The following is a 17,332-nucleotide window of genomic DNA, read 5'->3' on the forward strand; positions in this document are numbered from 1 at the left end:
GTACTTGAGATCCTAGTCATCCTCTGCCTCATATTCTCCAGGACAATGGAGTATATTGGGGTTCATAAGGATGAGAGTAGTCTGAAACGTCGCATTAGGCTAGAATTACTTCACATTTGCAAACTGCGAGAAAAATCTAATTTTGTGGGACGTCATTGCTTTTTCAATTTTTCACAATGTGAAAGACCTAATGCAAAATATATGACGAGCAAGAGAATGTAAATGGGGCGTTATAACGAAGCCATAGATAGCCCGGAGTACGGATCTGAGGTAACGACAGAAACGCAGCTTGTGCAAATAGCAAGTGGAAGGGTGCAGTGGATGAACGAAACGGTTTCAGAAATCAAGACACCATGAGCTTGATCCGAAATGGAAGTGAGCTCTAGGAATCCACCCTATAGCCCTCTTTGCTGATGGTGCTTTCTTTAGAACTTGGTCCAACGCAGAAGCACCGCGGCTGCGATGACTGGCAGCACGCTCACCAATTCGCCGAGCCCTGCAAACTCCGGGGGAATTCTCGCATTGACAAATGCTCCCGCGGCCAAGAGGATAGCGAAAACGTTGTAGACGAAGCTCCATGCGAAGTTGAATTTGATGCGGTTGACCGATGCCTTGCTCGCACTCATCATGGTGAGAATCCCCGATACAGCAGGCCGCATGAGCACGACGTCTGCAGCTGACTGTGCGACGTCGGTGCCTTCGTTGATGTGGACGCCGATCGTGGCCTGGGCGAGCGCGACAGCGTCGTTGGTTCCATCACCACAGAATATGACCACTGGCTTCTTGCTATTTTTCAAATCACCGAGGAGAGTCTGGATGTAGTCCCTCTTATCTGCAGGGGAGCTCCGGGCTCGGACGTTTTCATCAGGAATTCCAAGCTTCACAGCCACGCTTTGAACAGCACCATCGTCATCACCAGACACCACATGGACGGAGATGCCGTGATTTTGTAGAGCCGTGACTGTTTCGGCAGCATCGGCTCGGAGGTCATCTTCGAGGCCATAGACCGCTGTTAGAGCATCGTTGATCGTGAAGCAGAAGACGGTATAACGTTGTGCAAGCATCGATTGAACAACGGCATGCGAGGAGAGATTTAGCCAACGAGAGTTACCGGCTCTTAAGTTTTGGCCCGCTGCTGTAGTTTCGATACCCCGACCTGTCAGGCTCTTGGGCTCAGACACAGTCGACGCGAGTATTCCCTTGCCCTTCAGGTGTGTTGCAACAGCGACAGACACTGGGTGTCGACTGTCTCCAATCAAACCCAGAAGCAGCGACAATGAGGATTCGGAATCCGCGACATGGTGCTCCACAGCCACGGCGAGTTTACCCCGGGTCAAAGTCCCCGTCTTGTCAAAAACCACATGCGAGGCCTTGTAGGCAACCTCGATCGCATCTGCAGACTTGAAGATGACACCTCGTTCTGCTGCTACGCCGCTGGCAATTACAATGACCATCGGGACCGCAAGCCCAATCGCGCAAGGGCAAGAAACAATGAGCACAGTAATCGCGTAGGTGATGGCCTGAACCGTCGCCTGGGATCCGCTTTGGTTCCGAACAGCCACGCCGATTGCGATCCAGACGGAAAAGGTGAGGATGGTCAAAATAACCACAACTGGAACAAAGTAAGATGCTACCTGATCTGCCAGGTCCTGGATTTTAGGCTTTGATAGCTTGGCTTCGTCGACCATGGCCGCAATGGCATTGATGGTGTTGTCGCTGGGAAGGCGAGTGAGACGAACCACCAACAGGCCTGGCCCATTGATCGACCCAGCAATCACAACTGACTTGGGATGCTTCTCAACAGGTCTGGATTCACCAGTGAGCATAGACTCATCGACGTCTGAGGATCCCGTGATGACAGTGCCATCAGTCGGGATCCTGGTGTCTGGCAGAACCTTGAAAACGTCACCATATTGTAGGAGTCGGGAATCAATCTCTTGGTCGGGGCCGTTGCCTTCATCCACGAGAATAGCAGTCGAAGATTGCAGGGACTGGATCGAAATGGATTCCACGGCTCTTTGACGGGCAAGAGCTGCAACGTAGCGACCGACCATGATAAGGGTAACCAAGAGGGTACTTGTCTCGAAGAATTGCCCGGTCGAGAGTGGCTTTTTAGCCATCAGATATCCGTATGAAACCACCGAGAAGATGTACGCTGCGCTGGTACTCAAGACAATCAAGAGATCCATCTCGATGACCCTGGAAAAGACGAGCGCCTTCAAAGCCTTCGGGTAGAACGGGCCTGCGATGACGGTCTGAACGATGGTAGCCAACGCAAGGGAGGCAGAACTATATGCAACCTCTCTTTCTGGTATCGGAGCCCATGCCATGACCAAAACAGGGATTGTCAGGATTGCTGAGAGAAAGGTTGTGTATCCGACATGACGGACATGCTTGCTGCCGGCCTCAAGTGACGGGTCACCACGCAGAGGTGCGAGTTCGATGGAATGGTCCCAACTCTTCTCTAGGAGATCTCGAGCACCGACAATTTTTGCGTCAAAGGAGATTTGAACTGTGTTGCCTTCAATGATGGAAATATCAGTGACTCCAACTGGCCATTCCTGGTTGACAAAGTTGGATGGGTTTTGCGGGACAATGATGTCAATGGTTGTTCCTTTGGTGGCGAGTCTCTGGCACTTGAATTCGGTTGTTCGTTCTAGGTGCTTGATGACTTCATCAACGGAGCTGAGGCGAAGGTCTATGTTAAACTCGGCTCTCGAGAGAACCAAGCTTGTTTTCAGACTCTTGACAGCGGGCACTGTGGCAAGCGTTCTGTTCAGCTTTGTCTCACACCCGGTGCAGGTCATGCCAGAGATGCTAAGAACAACTCGTTCATTACCCATGCCCTGATTCTCCAAATCTTGGATGGCAGCAGTCAGACCGTTCTTCTCGGCCAGACCAGCTATTGGATTGTCCGAAGGACAGCAACCATCGGAGCAGGAGGGATCCGGGGTGTCAGCTCGCTTTGCCGCACAGCAAGATCCGGCACAGGTTGGCTTTGGAACCGCTTCTATGACTTCGGTCTTCACAGTGCCACAGCAAGGTCCAGAACATTCCTTGTTAGGAGGCGCTTTCAGAGCGCTAGACTTCTTGGCTTCGCCGCAAGGATCCGGATCGATAGGCGGGGGTGCTGTTTTGCCCGCGTCGCTTTTGGCCGGTTTGCAGCACGACCCGGGGCATACGGCAGTAGGGGAAGGGGTTTTTTTATTGCCGTCCTTTTCATCACAGCAAGACTTTGCACAGCTGGGTCGTGGTGGCGTCTTCGCCGAGTCGGTTACCGCTTTGGAACAGCAAGATTTGGAGCAGCTATCACCCTGGAGATTATCCGTGGAGTTTCGCCCGAGGTCATTTCGTGGCTGCATCCGTTTCTTGGCGGTAAGACTCTTGGCTTCGGAGCCAGTGGAGCAGCACGAATCAATCGAAGCGCGTTTGAGAGATCGCGTAGATGAGTTCTTGGAGCAGCGCTTCTTCTCCAGCGAAGATCGCTGTCGGGATTCACAGCAAGACTCTAGTCCAAGGGCCAAGAGAGCGCGGCATATGCACCCGATGGCTTCGAGGGTTGAACCGTAGCGGTCGCGCGTGGAGCGACGATGCTGGCCACAGGCTTTCCCATCTGTCACCCCAGCGCAGGATGAACTGGCCTGGGAGCAGCAGCCCGTAGCTAGAAGATGCGTTAGCACACCTCTTCAGTGAGATATGACGCGAATGATAGCGACTTACTGCACGGGGTATTTTCGCCTTGAGCTGCAGCGTCGCCCGTCTCACATTCACGCAAGGCCAGGCGGTCTAGACAAGAAACATCGCAGCAGGGAGCCCGTTTTCCGCGGCAACAGTCTGGAACAGCGTTGTCATCGCTCTCTGCGGCGTGAGTAGTCTTGTAAGCACTGCTGAAATCATCAGGCTTCTGGTCGTGCTCGTCGTTGATGCTGACTTGCTCAGTACCATCACAGCAATTGTCGCTGCACTGGCTTGAGGCCTTATCGCCCTGCGTCAGGGTCGATGCAGGCGGCTGCGCTGGCGGACCACAGCAGTCACGCGCCATGGTCGGGAATAAAGCGATGAGGATGTTATTGTGCCAAGTCAAGGTTGTGTTGAGGTGATGTTGCGTTGGAGTTGGAGTTGGAGGTGGAGGTGGGGGTTTGTAGGGTAACCGAGTGGCTTGGTAGAGGTAGCTTCACGTGGTTTCATGTCCCTGATATCAATGACCAATCACCGCCCTGGCTGTAAATGAACTTGACAAGCATTTCATATTCGGTTGGTACTCTTTCCTTTGGTACAAAATGATCGTCGCTCGAGTAGTGAATCTTCTCATTTTTGAAACACGGATTGAGCATCCAATATTATAGTTTCTGCGCAGTGACGACACTTTTCTAGATCCTCGAGGAAGGACGGACGCTCGGTGATTAGGAATTTCCCCAGAGAACGATTTGCATTGGGCCAGATTTTAGCCATCACGCTAATGTTGGAGAGGGCAGGTTGGCCAGGACGTTGTTCAAACTGAAAACCGAGAGGGGAGTGAACAACGCGGGCTCGTCTGCAAGGGGTAGATATGTTCTTTGATGAACACATAACCGCATAAAATTCCTGTCCTTTAGTGTCATCTACCATTTCTTGCAAGAAACACATACCTAGCTATTGTTCCTTCTCGAGCCCTTTGTTGTGCAATGAGTGTTTTCATGTACATGGTGATAACAGTCTCCCTTTCTCCACTATGATGATCAAAAGGCGAAGAATAAAGAATCCGAAAATGATATAAGTAGGTATTGGGATTCGCTGTATGGCAGGCTGGCCTCATCTTGATCTTCCTCGAAACATTGCCTGATTCATACCATCCCACTTTAACAACGAAGTCTCTGATTAACACGACAAATTCTAACTATGGAAGTGATTTGAAAAGTCCTGATTACTAGGCGTCAAGGTAAACGCCGCTACGAAAATATGGTAGGGATTGGGTTCGGACTTAATCTTGATTACCGCAGAGTACGGATTCACCCAAACCCGAATAAAGAGATGGAGGAAGATCTTATTGTCACATGGCTCGCCAATGTCGACTATAAAGAGGATTCCTATCGGATTCGCAAAGAAATGAAAGATCTGCAACAAGAGCTGGTGGTCCTGCAGAATTGCGTTGCAGTCCTTGAATGCAAGACAAACGACGCATACCACGAAGCCTTCAGCTACTGCACAACCTATATTGACAAAGTCGACTTGGCGACGTACTGGGAGATCGCCCAGGACTTTGTTAAGATCTACCAATCATACCTCGAAACCGGAGATAAACATCGACTTTTCAACGAATGTCATGAGCGGCCTGATCTGAATTGGAAACATGCAACTTGGATCCGCATGTTTGTTCTTCTTACCTTTGGGCCCGGCTTGGAGGAAGTATACTCGCCTTGTTTTGTTGAAGGCAGATTTCTCGCGACCCACATTACAAGCCAAGGGATGAAAGAATTCCCACAGGTGTCATCAAAAATACGGCTTTCAGCAAGGTACCTGCTAAAGTCCGTGTTCCGTATATCGGCCGTTGAGGCGTGGGTGGACAAAGCCGTCTGGTTGAAAGCGCGCGACAAGGTACTGAAATGCCAGAAGAACCGGATAAGGGACGATTATCTTGAAAAGATCTCATATTTAGACATGTCGGATGAAGGTTTGGAGCAGTTGATTGTGGACGACGATACCCTCTTTCTTGAGGACTTCTTTGTCAACATCTGAGTCGACACGGAGCCTTGAATTTGAAGGGTTGGTTGGTTACTTATTAAAGTTGGCGTGATTAAATGATTGTATCTTAGTATATGTATGAATGGAACAACTTCAACCAAATCATGAAAATGTTAGCATCTGCTAGTCTGAAAATATCGTCGAGGTTGCGATCCTAATGTCGTCTTGTTTCCACTTCAGAGACCCGACACTAGCCTAACACCTTGATGCCTCTATAACTAATCCGCTATGCGATAAGATATGGACATTGCTCATTTTCCTTTGTTAGTAAACCCTCAAGTTATGTCGAGACACCTGCAACAATGAATAAAGCATTGTGTTCCCTACGCGTTGAAAGGCTCAAGCAAATTGATCATTGGTTCTCCAAGCCTATTACTCGTCCGCATAATTATCAGCATCTTTCAGCACCATGCTAAGTGGAACAAAGGCCTTTTGAGGAAAGAGCCTTTTGAAGAGGTGAGTGAGGTGAATGCATGTCACCTTTGACACAGATGAACACTACTACACTTGACAGTGTCCCCAATACTACAAAGGCACCTTTGGGACAGAAATCAATGCTTCGTATATAAATACGAGATTTGTCCATACTCACAGCTCGAAATCCTTTCAAATCAGGTCAACCCCAAATCCGCTCTCCTTCAACGACCTCGACTACAACCATTCGCACACACCAATCGATCACCCCAATAACCACGATGTCCGATCTTGAAAAGAAAGCCCACATCAACAACCAAACTCTAAACTACGTTGATAGTGCAGGGGATATTGTCATGTCAGGAGGTGATGGCGCGCACAAAAGTGTCACGCAACGTCAACGTCAAAGCAGTCACCCTATGGCCTCCTTCACTCCGAGAACCACCAGCCCTCTCGCCGGCCCCCCACAGGGCCGTGCAATGCCTGCAATGGATATTAAACGGGGATTGCTTGCGCCTTCATCAATGGCAGCCTTGGTAGAAAAGGAACGCCTGGAGAAGTTGCAATTGGCCAATGAAGCTGCGTATTGGAAGGAGAAAGCGATGAACCTTGAAAGGCGAGTGGAGTTGCAAAAAGAGCAGTTTGACATGCACTTGGCGAGATCTACGATGGAAAATGAATGCCGCAAGGGAGAGTATGAGAAGAAACTGAATGAACATGCAACGAAGACGAATATGTTAGAGTTGCGAAAGGCTCAAGCGGAAGGAGAACTTGCAAAACTACAAACTGACGGCGCTAATGCTCGCAAGGGTCGCGAGGCCGACATCATCAGAGCACGCAGTGAGCTCAAGTTCGTCCAAGAAATGTGCGACTTCGTCAAGAGAGAGTGCGAGAACCTGGCGGCGTATGCACTGTTCATCAACGAGAATTCCTCTCTTCGGGAACCTGTCAAGAGAACCCCTCCGGAGCACACCAAGGCGCGAGTTGCGATTAAAGAGGCTCTTTATATCATGATGAATGAGGTCGTTGCGAACAATGCCAATGGCGCTGGCCCTGTTAAAAAGTAGATTTTCGTCATGTTGTAGCTCACGATCCGTTTTGGAGGACTGCATCTTGCCGTGTCATTTAGGGGAAGATTCTTTCAGTTGTTTAAGTTTGGTTGGATTTTAGATAGAATCAACATCAATTTTATAAAACCCTTCTTTCTGCCTTCAGCTGTGTCGCTCTCTAACAATTAGAAGGAACTTTTGCTTTTAAAAGTGATGGCCACATTGCACAAGAAAACCACACGACCCATGTACTCGCCAATAATCCCAACAAAGAAACGTTAAATGTGCTATGACTGGTCTAATAGTGTCTACGACTTGTCCTTCAACTCGCGCTTGATCCTCGTCACAGTTCCTGCGCCACCGTACACCATCCCCGTATACACCATGGCCACACTGGCGCCAGCGTTGAGGATCTTCTGCGCCTCCTCGCCATTGGTGATGCCTCCCGTGGCGAAGATGACCTTTTGCGCGCCAGGGGCGGCGGTTTTGTTTGCCTCGAAAGAGTAGTTGTCGAGCATCTTGCGGTATCGTCCCACAAGGTCGAGTGTCCTGCTGTACATGGCGGGGCCAGAGTATCCACCAGTCTCCTGGAAGTTGACATTCTCTTGGGAAGTGAGCTTGATCCCTTCGGGGATCACGCCGGTTCTTCGCTTGGTGGTGTTACCCACGATGACTCCGTCAACACCGCTCATGTGAACAGCCTGGACGATACCCTCCAGCTGGGTATCCTCATCCTCGTCAGGGGAGACCTTGACCATGACCTTGGGGCGGTTCTTTCGGTCCGTCTTGGCAGCCTCTTCGACAACGGCACTCAACAATCGGGTAAGGGGCTCTGTTGCCTGCAGCTCGCGAAGACCGGGGGTGTTGGGACTGCTGACGTTGACGACCAGCACATCGGCATACCGTGCTAGCCGTCGGACGCAGTAGACGTAGTCCTGAGCCACAGCCTTCTCGTCCTTTTCGTCCGTCTCTTTGTTCTTGGCAATCTGAACCGCGAGTAGGCGGCCGGGCCGCAAACTGCCTGGCGGCACGTTGGCCTCACCGTTCAGGACGTCGGTCTCGGTCAGGCCAAGGGATCGTGCGTATCTTCGGAGCCGGTCTCGCAATCGGATGGCCATGTCGTCAGCGCCACGGGAGTTTAGGCCGTATCGGTTGACCATTCCGTCGAGCTTGGGCACTCGGAACACGCGAGGCTTCGGGTTGCCGGCCTGGGGGAAGGGCGTGCAGCCACCAACCTCGACAACACCAGCGCCCAATTCAAACAGCGCATCAGGGATGTCGGCATCCTTGTCGAGGCCGGCAGAGATGCCAATTGGGTTGTGAAGATCGGTTCCAAAGACGGAAACGGACAACTCGGGGCAGTTGAGGGTGGTATCGCGTTCGCGGGGGTGCAGGTTGAGGTCGTGGAGCACTTTCAGCGCGCAGGTGCCAACGTGGTGGGCATCCTCGGCATCAGGGTAGACGTATCGTAGCACCGGGGGCACGACCCAGCGGTGGAAGAAGGCGCGGGTATCGGTCGCATAGAGGAACGAGGCATAGAGGCCGGCGGCCACGGCGGTGCCATACAGGGCGTACTTGATCTGGGCGCCTCCGTCGCCGGTCGATGACGAGGATGAGTTGTAACGGCGCTGGACGACGGGGGTCCGGGGCAGGGCCGGGCGCACGGCGGGAGCGGCTCGGGCGCCGGAGACGGCGGAGCGCGATCGGAGGAGAGCGGCGGACATGGTTGGGAGGCGATGCTGGACTGGGCCAGCTCCCAATGGATCACAGCGGCGCGCGAGAGTTGTTCGGGTTGAAGCTCTTTCGGAGATTCTTGGGAATTTCCCGGGTGTGAATGGTTGGCTGCCAGCCGGACTGCGGGAGGACAGTGTCCACACAGTGTCAATGCACTATGTGCCGGAGTCTGCAAACATCTCAATCCCGCTGTCGTTCGACTGGAGCCCAAGTAACATGATACTCACGTAAGGTTATTTCTCAATTTGGTGTCATTGGGTTTAATATATCATTTAAATATGGTCATACTACTCTTCCCGTCTTTGTGCTTGCGATTGTATGCACGCTATATAGTTTGCAGAGTCTGCAATTGATGCAGAGCAACTAAATGAAGTGAAGCCTTGCCGTAGCCAAGGTATTCCCAAGTTCCCAAACTCCCATGTGTTACCCATATCCATCCTTAATAAAATGTAATAATCATAAAAGCCCCCTTCGTGGAGATCCTACACCGTCCTCACTTGAAACTCGAAGTGGACGGCCCGTCGAATCCAACTCTGTACTCAGAACCCCAGCAACTCTGTCCGGTCGTAAGACTGCTGGAGGAGGTCTTGAAAACCGTGGTGAAGATGACTCGGATGACACGCGCGTGGTGGCTGAGACGCTCTTTGGTGATCCGGGCGCTTGCTCGATCGGGCTGATGCTTGACATCCCATTCAGTTCGGGTGTTCTCATATCCCCTCGCAGCTCCTCAATGTAGGGTCGGTCGCCTTCCATCTCATAAATATCCCCCTTCTCATTCATGTAGCCCATGCCCCTCACCACGGAGGCCTCATTGGCCTCTACCAACTTCTCCTCTAATTGACGGCGCTTCCTTCGTTCTCGGATCCATAGAAATATTAAGATGGCGAGCAGGATCCCAGCGAGGCTGACGCCGATGGAAATTCCGGCCTTAGCTCCAGTAGATGGCCCGCCGGCGTTGTTTTCGGTTTTGATATCCGACGAAGTATCGGTGCTTCTTGATGACTCTGGGTCGATTGACGATGGGTTGGAGGAACTAGTGGAGGTGATGAGAGTGAGATGTGATGAAGTCGAGGTGGCCTTGGTCGTGGTGGACTTGGTCGTGATTGATGTCATTGTAGCTGATGCTGGCTCGGTAGCAGTGCCAGTGGGCTCCCAATACTGCTCGCAGACCATCCAGTACCTATTTTCCATCTCTACAACATTTTTGTGAGCTGTGGTCATTGGATCGGGGAGCGGGACTGGACATACGGAACATCTCATCGTCGGTGCACTTCACATCCAACTTTCGCTCCCTGTTGTCCAAACACACCGACATGGTATCGACAATAGTTTGGTGGTTGTTCGCGTAACAGTAGCAGTCATAGTCATCCGTATCGCAACCCGTTGCAGCGACTCCATTTTGAAAGCAGCCACTTACGCACTCGGGGATCGAGGCGATCAGCTCCTTCGCGTTCGCATTCGCCATTGGAACTGGATGGATGGAAGAGAAAGAAGGCGCCTGCGCTAATACAAGAAACTGGTAGTAAAAATGAATGAATGGTTGAATAAATGGAGGAAGAGGAAGAGAAGAAGCAAGGGAATGGCAAAATGCAGAGTGAAGAGCCCGGGAATTATCGCGAGGCAGGGGCATCGATGTTTATGGCTGGAAGGACCTCATTTTGATTGTAGATGACCGCACTGGTGAGAGCCGGATGCTACTAGAGCTACCCGGCGATGCAACACTTGCCCCTGGCCGCATCGACGTGTGAGTGGGAATTCCAGCTGAGAATCAGCAAAGCCGTCGAGTATTGGGCATCGTAGGGCTGGTGAGACGACCGACTGGGCCGATTACAGACAAGAGTGCGGCATCTAGGATCGTGGCCCCGGCCGCCAAGACTGCCCTTAATCTTAATACATGGGGGCCGCTCCTGCGACTGGACCTTTCATGGGCGGCAAAATCCACCGGCTTTCGTCTTATGGACTAACCGAGGCGCGATGATCAGAGAGAATGTCTGTGCAAGGTCTTCAGCGACTCACTTGCGCGCTTGTTGTGGTTGTTCTGCGCCATTTCGAGCTTTTTGTCGTCAACAAGCTTAAAGCTGTGCCGGGGTTGCCCATGTTAGAGCGTTTAGCTTATTTTCCGGGCGCAAGGCTCGGTTTGACTCGGCTGCATCATGTAAAACAACGGATAACTAGTCATGGTCAAGTAACATCAGCCTGATGAATGTTGCTCTTTGGACAGAAATTATTTGTTCATACAATTAACGTACGCACTCAACCTGACTACGACTAACACCAGGACAACATTCGGCATTCAAACTGCATTTAACCGCACAAGACGTATACCTACATACCCTCATTGAAAGATAGGTATGTATTAATGGTAGTACTGTGTAGGGGTTTGACGCACAGGCCCTATGCTTAGGACGGACTTGGTGAAAGTCGCTTTTCCGGCTGTACGGACGGCAATTCTTGTCCGTACTTTGTACTTATCGTCAACTCATGCTAGATACGATAAGAGCACTTCCGGGTAAAGTCAGATGCACCGGGAAAATTATTAGAAAGGACCATACGGGCAAAGCGATAAAGGACCCAACATTCCTAATTCCGTTCCGGCGTCAGAGAAAATAAGTTGGGTGGTGGAAAAGGCGTTCCGCGGTGGGCGATTTGCCGCCCCCACTTGCCACTTGGCGAGTCGAGTCGCCGAGTCCTGCGAGGCCTGGGCCCTCGGCGTTGGGGGGAAAATCTGGCGGCCCCAGCGGCCAGCATGCGACCACCAGCCGAACGAGATCGTAATCCGACCACCGCCTGCGAATCCTCACCACCACATCCCACGACCACCCGCGGCGCCAGCATGGACCAACTAGGCCAGCAATTCATCCAGAACATCATCATCCAGGAAATCATCGAGGATGACGAGAAGATGGAGATCGCCGCCCTTGCGAAGGTCCTGGCCTTGGTGAAGAGCCAGGAGAAATCAGATGAGACCGAAGGGTCCGACGACGTATGAGCCCGACCGCCTTATCTTTGCAGGCCGTAGAGGTGCGCAGTTGCTGATATGGTCACAGTACGATTCAGAATATGACTCTCTAGAGGAGGGCTCTGAGTATGAGGATGAGCCCGATGGCGCGCCTGCCCCAGTACCACTTGTCGCGCTTCATCCGGCCACAAGGAAGAGGAGCCATAGCCAGTTGAGGGATGAGATGCCACGCCCTGTCCCGAGGGTCGAACCTCAACCACATATTCAACCTCAACTTCAATCTCAACTTCAGCCCCAAGGCCTGCCCAGGAAACGCGTGTGTGTGGACTCTCCATCAGGACCGAGTCCCGGCAGCACACCCGTCGTCCCTCCTAGATTGTTGACGGAGAAGCGTGAACCTCAACTCCCTCTCACGCCCGACCAAGTCATGCGCCAGATAGACTACAAGGCTCCGGGGGCATGGGACCTTGCGACGGCCATTGCGGATGTCGGGAGGCGATTCACACTTAACGCGACGGCCCAACATCTCGGCATTGTCTGCGCTCGCCTGCGCAGCTCGCCTCAGGATGTCCGTCATTATAACGACTTGAGCAACCAAGAGAAGGATAGTTTACTTTGGCGGTGGATCAATATAGAGCGGCTGATAGCCGAGTCGAAAAAGGGCGAGGAAACGCTACGAGCCCTTCAAGAAAAAGTCAACATTATGGGCAAGGAAAAGAGGAGCGCCCCGGTGCGCGCACCGCCCGGGGTAGAGACGAGGTTGAAAGCGGCTCTGGTCAAGCGGATTGACGCGAAGCCGCCGGGCAAACTAGAGGACAGGGTGCGGCGGTGGCTGGACGATGTAGTTGCGAATTAGCCGCATGGGCGAGACGCAGGCATGGATGCAAGAGACGGGAGGCGGTAGAGATGGCGACGATCACAGTACAGCACGACACATGACACGAAGACTGAGATACCCCCCGGAGCATATATGGATATGGACGAAACGACTCAGTTGGGATAGAAACTAGCGAATTGATATTTCTTGTGTATGTAAATTTGGACATGGAATGCGACGATACTATCAAGGATCCAGAGACGTCTTGAGATCGGTTATGTGTCAGGGTTGCCACAGACCACGCAAAACGTCAGAGCAAATGCAAGACACCTGGGCGAAGACCAGGAGGGAAGCACCCACACCAGTCAGGCTCTCCTCCAGCAACTCGCCGCTACGATGAAGAACTGGTTGCAGAGACTGGCGGCTTGAAACACCAGGCGTGTGGGCTGTGGGTGGCGAGACCCTGCGAACCGGATGCAGACAAGCCTCCGTGACGAGAATAGCAGTTTGGGCCAATTGGGGCAGAAGTTTCATCCACCACGACCACGTCTGTCTGCTCGCGAGTGTCGATTCACAGTTGCGGGGGTGGAGAGTGGTTTCAATCATGATCGAAACGGAAGACATGGAACAGGTCAGAGCGGGGGGAGGAGGTTGGCGAGGCTACGGGCTGCAGTTACGAAGGTCAGTCGTCATTATCTCACCTCATCTTGCCAGCGAGTGGTAGCGACCCAGGACGTCAACCCAGGTCTGTAGTGGGTATCGTAGAGTAAGAGTACGAGTACGGAGGTAGACGGGACTTGCAACCATGGACAAAGATGGGTGGCAGGGCAGGGTCCAGAATGCAGATCGAGAAGCGGGAAAAACGCCCCCACGTCGATGGTGTCGTTCGGTTGCGCCCCATCTTGGCCGGATCAAGCCACCACCATCGAGCTGGGATTCAGCTCATGCTGCCATGGCATGCAGGTGCTTCGCTCGCGCTGCTCGGGCGTGCGTAATAATGGCGACGCTGGGCCGCAGCAGGACGGCGTTTGGGTCTGCCACCCTGAGACAAAGGGGGCGGCGACGGGCTGGCGCGTGGCAATGGGGCGAGGGCGAGGGCGAGGTCGCCAGAGGTCGAGTTTGATGCGTTTTGTAGGGGAGCATCGCGCATGCCCCAGAGACACGATTCCCATGTGAAGTGACACAGACTCCGTTCGAGGCGATGATGGTACGCAACTGGGCCGTGGCTTGGAGGTTGAGGTGGAGGTGGAGGTGGCAGGGCAGACGTACGCACCACCTTTGTACGGCTACGGGCGACGGCTAAAAGAGACCACGACAGGACACGACACGACACGACACGCAGCACACACCCAACAGACAGACAACCCACCCAACACGCACGCACGCCATGGCAAATGTGAACCTGGGGCACGGAGCGGAGGCTTGCCGAGTCTGGCAGGTCCCCGCCGATGTCCTCGGTGCGCTCTACGCTGGACAAGCGAGCGGGTTTCTGTCAGACTGAGATGGAGTTGGGAATTGGTTTCCCGGCCAAACACCAGTGCTGGAGATTAAACAAAGCACCGAAGCTCCGAACACGCAAGAAAAAAAAAACCGGAAATCCTGGGAAAACAGGGAAGCATTGGGCTGGGCGAACGAATCTGCGACGTAAATTTAGTAAGGTTCGGGGAACTCCATGGCCCCCCCTTGTCAAAGTCCGTGAATGCCGCTCTCAACTGCAAGATGCGCACGCAATTGGCTCTGCGCTGCTCTGCCTCGGCGGTCGGGACGCAGCCGCACACCGGGAGCTGTCCAAGAACTCTCAGCGAGGAAGAGTCTCCGCCCCAGCGGGCTGGTTCAGAGCTTGTCTGCGTCCCCTGGTCTCAGAGTGTCTCACTGGAACAGACCGCGGGCGGGTTAGTGGGGAACGAAGGGGAGGGGAGGGGGGCGCCTATTCTCGGTGGGCCAGTTTAGTGGGTTTAGCGGGTTAGCGGGCTGGTGTACCTCGTCGCAGCGAGCAGCCATCCTGGAAACAAGGCAGAAAGCGAAAAGGCCCATCTACCTAACCATCACAGGCCTGGCCAACACGGGCTGGCCCTCGCTTCTCAACTCTCAACATCTCTCGTCTCCTCCTTTCTGCTCCCCCGTCCCACCTTGGTTCTGCCTCTCCTCGCTTCTTGGACCTATTCATATTGCCATTTCTGTCTTGCATCGCCCTGCAGTCTACACATCGCTAGCTAAATCTGTCGCCGTCACCGAATCCGTATCCGCACCCGTCCTCGAATCCGTCGTCCACCCACATGCCGTCGTAAACAGGATCCCGACTCGAATCCCCCTCCCCCTCCTCTCCTCCGCCTCCGCCTCTCCCTCACCATGGATTTCGAACTCTTCGAGAGGAACGGCGTCTCGACGGGCAACACAGACGACCGGCCCGCCTGGTACAAAGCCGTCGGGATTGGTCTCGCCGTAGGCTCCGGTCTGTTTATCGGCGTCTCCTTCGTCCTCAAAAAGTTCGGACTCCTACGCGCCAACGAAAAGTACAATGAGATCGCCGGCGAGGGCTACGGCTACCTCAAGAATGGCTACTGGTGGGGCGGCATGACTCTTATGATTATCGGCGAGATCTGCAACTTTGTCGCCTACGCCTTTACGGATGCTATCCTCGTCACTCCCCTCGGCGCCCTGTCCGTTGTTATCACCACCGTCCTGTCGGCAATCTTCCTCAAGGAGCGTCTGAGCATGGTCGGCAAGGTCGCCTGCTTCCTATGTGTTGTCGGATCCGTCGTCATCGTCATGAATGCGCCGCATACCTCGTCAGTCTCCGATATCCAAGAGATGCAGAAATACGTCATTGCTCCGGGCTTCCTCTCCTATGCCGGTGTGATTATTGTCGGCTCCGCCGCCACTGCTTGGTACGCCGGCCCTCGATGGGGTAACAAGAACATGCTCGTCTACATTTCAATCTGCAGTTGGGTTGGCGGCTTGAGCGTCGTCTCGACTCAGGGCATTGGTGCTGCCATCATCGCCTGGATTAACGGGAAGCCCCAGTACAAGGAGTGGTTCTTCTGGGTACTGTTCGTGTTTGTTATTGCAACACTGCTGACCGAGATCATCTTCCTCAATGTACGATCCCACAGCTCTTGTGAGGCGCAACTGCTAACCCAGGTGTAGAAAGCTCTCAACATCTTCAATGCCGCCCTCGTGACTCCCACCTACTATGTCTACTTTACCAGCACCACCATCATCACATCTGCCATCTTATTCCAGGGCTTCAAGGGAACGGTTTCGTCCATTGTCACAGTCGTCCTGGGTTTCTTAACTATTTGTTCAGGGGTAGTGCTATTACAGCTCTCAAAATCAGCAAAGGACGTCCCTGATGCCGCTGTCTTTAGCGGCGACCTTGACCAAATCCAGACCATTGCCGAACAAGAGCAGCCAGAGTCAGAACCGAAGGCCGATGCTATCCGCGGAACCGCTGCTATTATGCGCCAGATCTCCCAGAGGCGATTGAGGATGCAGGCCGACGAGTTGAAGCGGATGCACGAAGAGAAGATGGCAATGGAAGCCATGGACCCGATCAGCGAGGATGGGCAACCCCAGTGGGAATTCGACGGCCTAAGACGAAGAAGGACCATGACAATGAGAACCGGGAGCACGCGCTCCGGAATGCCAGGATCTCCGGCGCCTCCATCTCCCCGTTACGTTCCACCACGCACTCCGCAGGCTCATCCGCCTCTGGGAATGTCGCACTTCCCAACAGACGACGAAGGCGACTACGAAGACAACGACCGAAGCACCATCTTCTCGAGTATCGCGGGTACGATCCGAGGTCGGGCTAGAGGTCACACCAACACATCTTCCCTTCTTCCATATGACGAAATCCCCGAAAACAAGGCGCGCCATAGCCCCATGCACCCCGTGCCCCTGACGGAGATTACGGCCCCTCAACAAAAGCCCGATGACGAATCCGACGCCTACTACGGCCCTACCCGACCCCATTTCTTTGACCGCGAAGACACCGAGTACCGCGGCGTATCTGCCGGCAGTGGCCAGAGCCTCGCTCCGACGCCTCCGCCGCATGGGACCAGGCGCCAATTCTCTTTCCACAATGTCTTCCGACGACCAGCCTCTTCGCGCATTGAAGAGCCAACCGAGGAGGAGCAAATAGGATTGGTCAAAGAGGACGAAATCGACGGACCCATCGTCGGCTACGGCCATCGTGGCCCCCGTCGAGATAGCCATCCCCCGGGCAGAGATCCCCCCGGTAGAGAGGGCCCCCCCGGATCGGCATTTCTCTGAAGTGAGACTTGGAGCGCAGTATATACGGGAAAAACATGCATCTGTATGGCGTTGCAGGCGTTTTGGTGGATTTTTTGCTTCATTGGAAAGCGGCAATGGGTTTGACGATTGTATACTGTCACGGCCCTACCTACGACATAGACTCTCTGGTGAGGAGCACACGCCCATGACTGAGCGGTGGTGTATGTGTATAACGAGGTGCCGCGGAACGGGAGAATCTGGCGTGTAAGATGGGGGTAGCAACGCGACATGAATCAAGATTAGTTTTACCTCGTCACATATATTGATATCAGTGTACTGAAGCGGCCGTGTCTTTTCGGGACCACCAGTCATGTTTTGATCTGATGTCTATCTCCGAGGTCA

The 17,332-nt window shown here is 53.3% G+C and overlaps 7 protein-coding genes across 7 annotated transcripts; 4 read left to right on the forward strand and 3 right to left on the reverse strand.

Annotated features, from left to right (window-relative positions):
• Positions 1-425: 425 nt before the first annotated feature.
• Positions 426-4,042, reverse strand: BGZ61DRAFT_527378 (E1-E2 ATPase-domain-containing protein; the record flags this gene model as incomplete). The annotated part of the gene is made up of 2 exons (XM_046253101.1): positions 426-3,661; positions 3,721-4,042. The coding sequence occupies 2 exons, from the start codon at positions 4,040-4,042 to the stop codon at positions 426-428; spliced, it is 3,558 nt and encodes a 1,185-aa protein (XP_046111221.1).
• An 896-nt stretch (positions 4,043-4,938) lies between these two features.
• On the forward strand, positions 4,939-5,715 carry BGZ61DRAFT_472757 (uncharacterized protein; the record flags this gene model as incomplete). Its single annotated transcript, XM_046248375.1, has 1 exon — positions 4,939-5,715. One exon carries the CDS (start codon positions 4,939-4,941, stop codon positions 5,713-5,715), a length of 777 nt encoding a protein of 258 aa, XP_046111222.1.
• A 701-nt stretch (positions 5,716-6,416) lies between these two features.
• Positions 6,417-7,202, forward strand: BGZ61DRAFT_472758 (uncharacterized protein; the record flags this gene model as incomplete). The annotated part of the gene is made up of 1 exon (XM_046248376.1): positions 6,417-7,202. One exon carries the CDS (start codon positions 6,417-6,419, stop codon positions 7,200-7,202), a length of 786 nt encoding a protein of 261 aa, XP_046111223.1.
• Positions 7,203-7,266: 64 nt separating this feature from the next.
• On the reverse strand, positions 7,267-8,999 carry BGZ61DRAFT_441998 (uncharacterized protein). The gene has a single exon (XM_046244658.1). It carries the CDS (start codon positions 8,906-8,908, stop codon positions 7,493-7,495), a length of 1,416 nt encoding a protein of 471 aa, XP_046111224.1. The 5' UTR covers positions 8,909-8,999; the 3' UTR covers positions 7,267-7,492.
• A 163-nt stretch (positions 9,000-9,162) lies between these two features.
• On the reverse strand, positions 9,163-10,741 carry BGZ61DRAFT_442000 (uncharacterized protein). The gene is made up of 2 exons (XM_046244659.1): positions 10,167-10,741; positions 9,163-10,111 (listed from the first exon to the last, which is right to left on the reverse strand). Exons 1-2 carry the CDS (start codon positions 10,546-10,548, stop codon positions 9,375-9,377), a joined length of 1,119 nt encoding a protein of 372 aa, XP_046111225.1. The 5' UTR covers positions 10,549-10,741; the 3' UTR covers positions 9,163-9,374.
• Positions 10,742-11,878: 1,137 nt separating this feature from the next.
• On the forward strand, positions 11,879-12,733 carry BGZ61DRAFT_442002 (uncharacterized protein; the record flags this gene model as incomplete). The annotated part of the gene is made up of 1 exon (XM_046244660.1): positions 11,879-12,733. The coding sequence occupies one exon, from the start codon at positions 11,879-11,881 to the stop codon at positions 12,731-12,733; it is 855 nt and encodes a 284-aa protein (XP_046111226.1).
• Positions 12,734-14,721: 1,988 nt separating this feature from the next.
• BGZ61DRAFT_584154 (magnesium transporter NIPA-domain-containing protein) lies at positions 14,722-17,231 on the forward strand. The gene is made up of 2 exons (XM_046256353.1): positions 14,722-15,793; positions 15,842-17,231. The coding sequence occupies exons 1-2, from the start codon at positions 15,044-15,046 to the stop codon at positions 16,967-16,969; spliced, it is 1,878 nt and encodes a 625-aa protein (XP_046111227.1). The 5' UTR covers positions 14,722-15,043; the 3' UTR covers positions 16,970-17,231.
• The last annotated feature ends 101 nt before the right edge of the window (positions 17,232-17,332 follow it).

This window comes from Ilyonectria robusta (assembly GCF_021365365.1).
Source record: "Ilyonectria robusta strain PMI_751 chromosome Unknown BGZ61scaffold_2, whole genome shotgun sequence".
NCBI classification, from domain to species: Eukaryota; Fungi; Ascomycota; class Sordariomycetes; order Hypocreales; family Nectriaceae; genus Ilyonectria; species Ilyonectria robusta.

What these genes read in the sequence shown, in the direction of transcription:
- BGZ61DRAFT_584154 (XM_046256353.1), top strand. Translation starts at nt 15,044, where the DNA reads ATGGATTTCGAACTCTTCGAGAGGAACGGCGTCTCGACGGGCAACACA. An exon ending in CCGAGATCATCTTCCTCAAT is followed by an intron (nt 15,794 to 15,841) that starts GTACGATCCCAC and finishes ACCCAGGTGTAG; the next exon opens with AAAGCTCTCAACATCTTCAA.
- BGZ61DRAFT_442000 (XM_046244659.1), bottom strand. Translation starts at nt 10,548, where the DNA reads ATGCCCCTGCCTCGCGATAATTCCCGGGCTCTTCACTCTGCATTTTGC. An exon ending in CACCGACGATGAGATGTTCC is followed by an intron (nt 10,112 to 10,166) that starts GTATGTCCAGTC and finishes AAAATGTTGTAG; the next exon opens with AGATGGAAAATAGGTACTGG.
- BGZ61DRAFT_441998 (XM_046244658.1), bottom strand. Translation starts at nt 8,908, where the DNA reads ATGTCCGCCGCTCTCCTCCGATCGCGCTCCGCCGTCTCCGGCGCCCGA.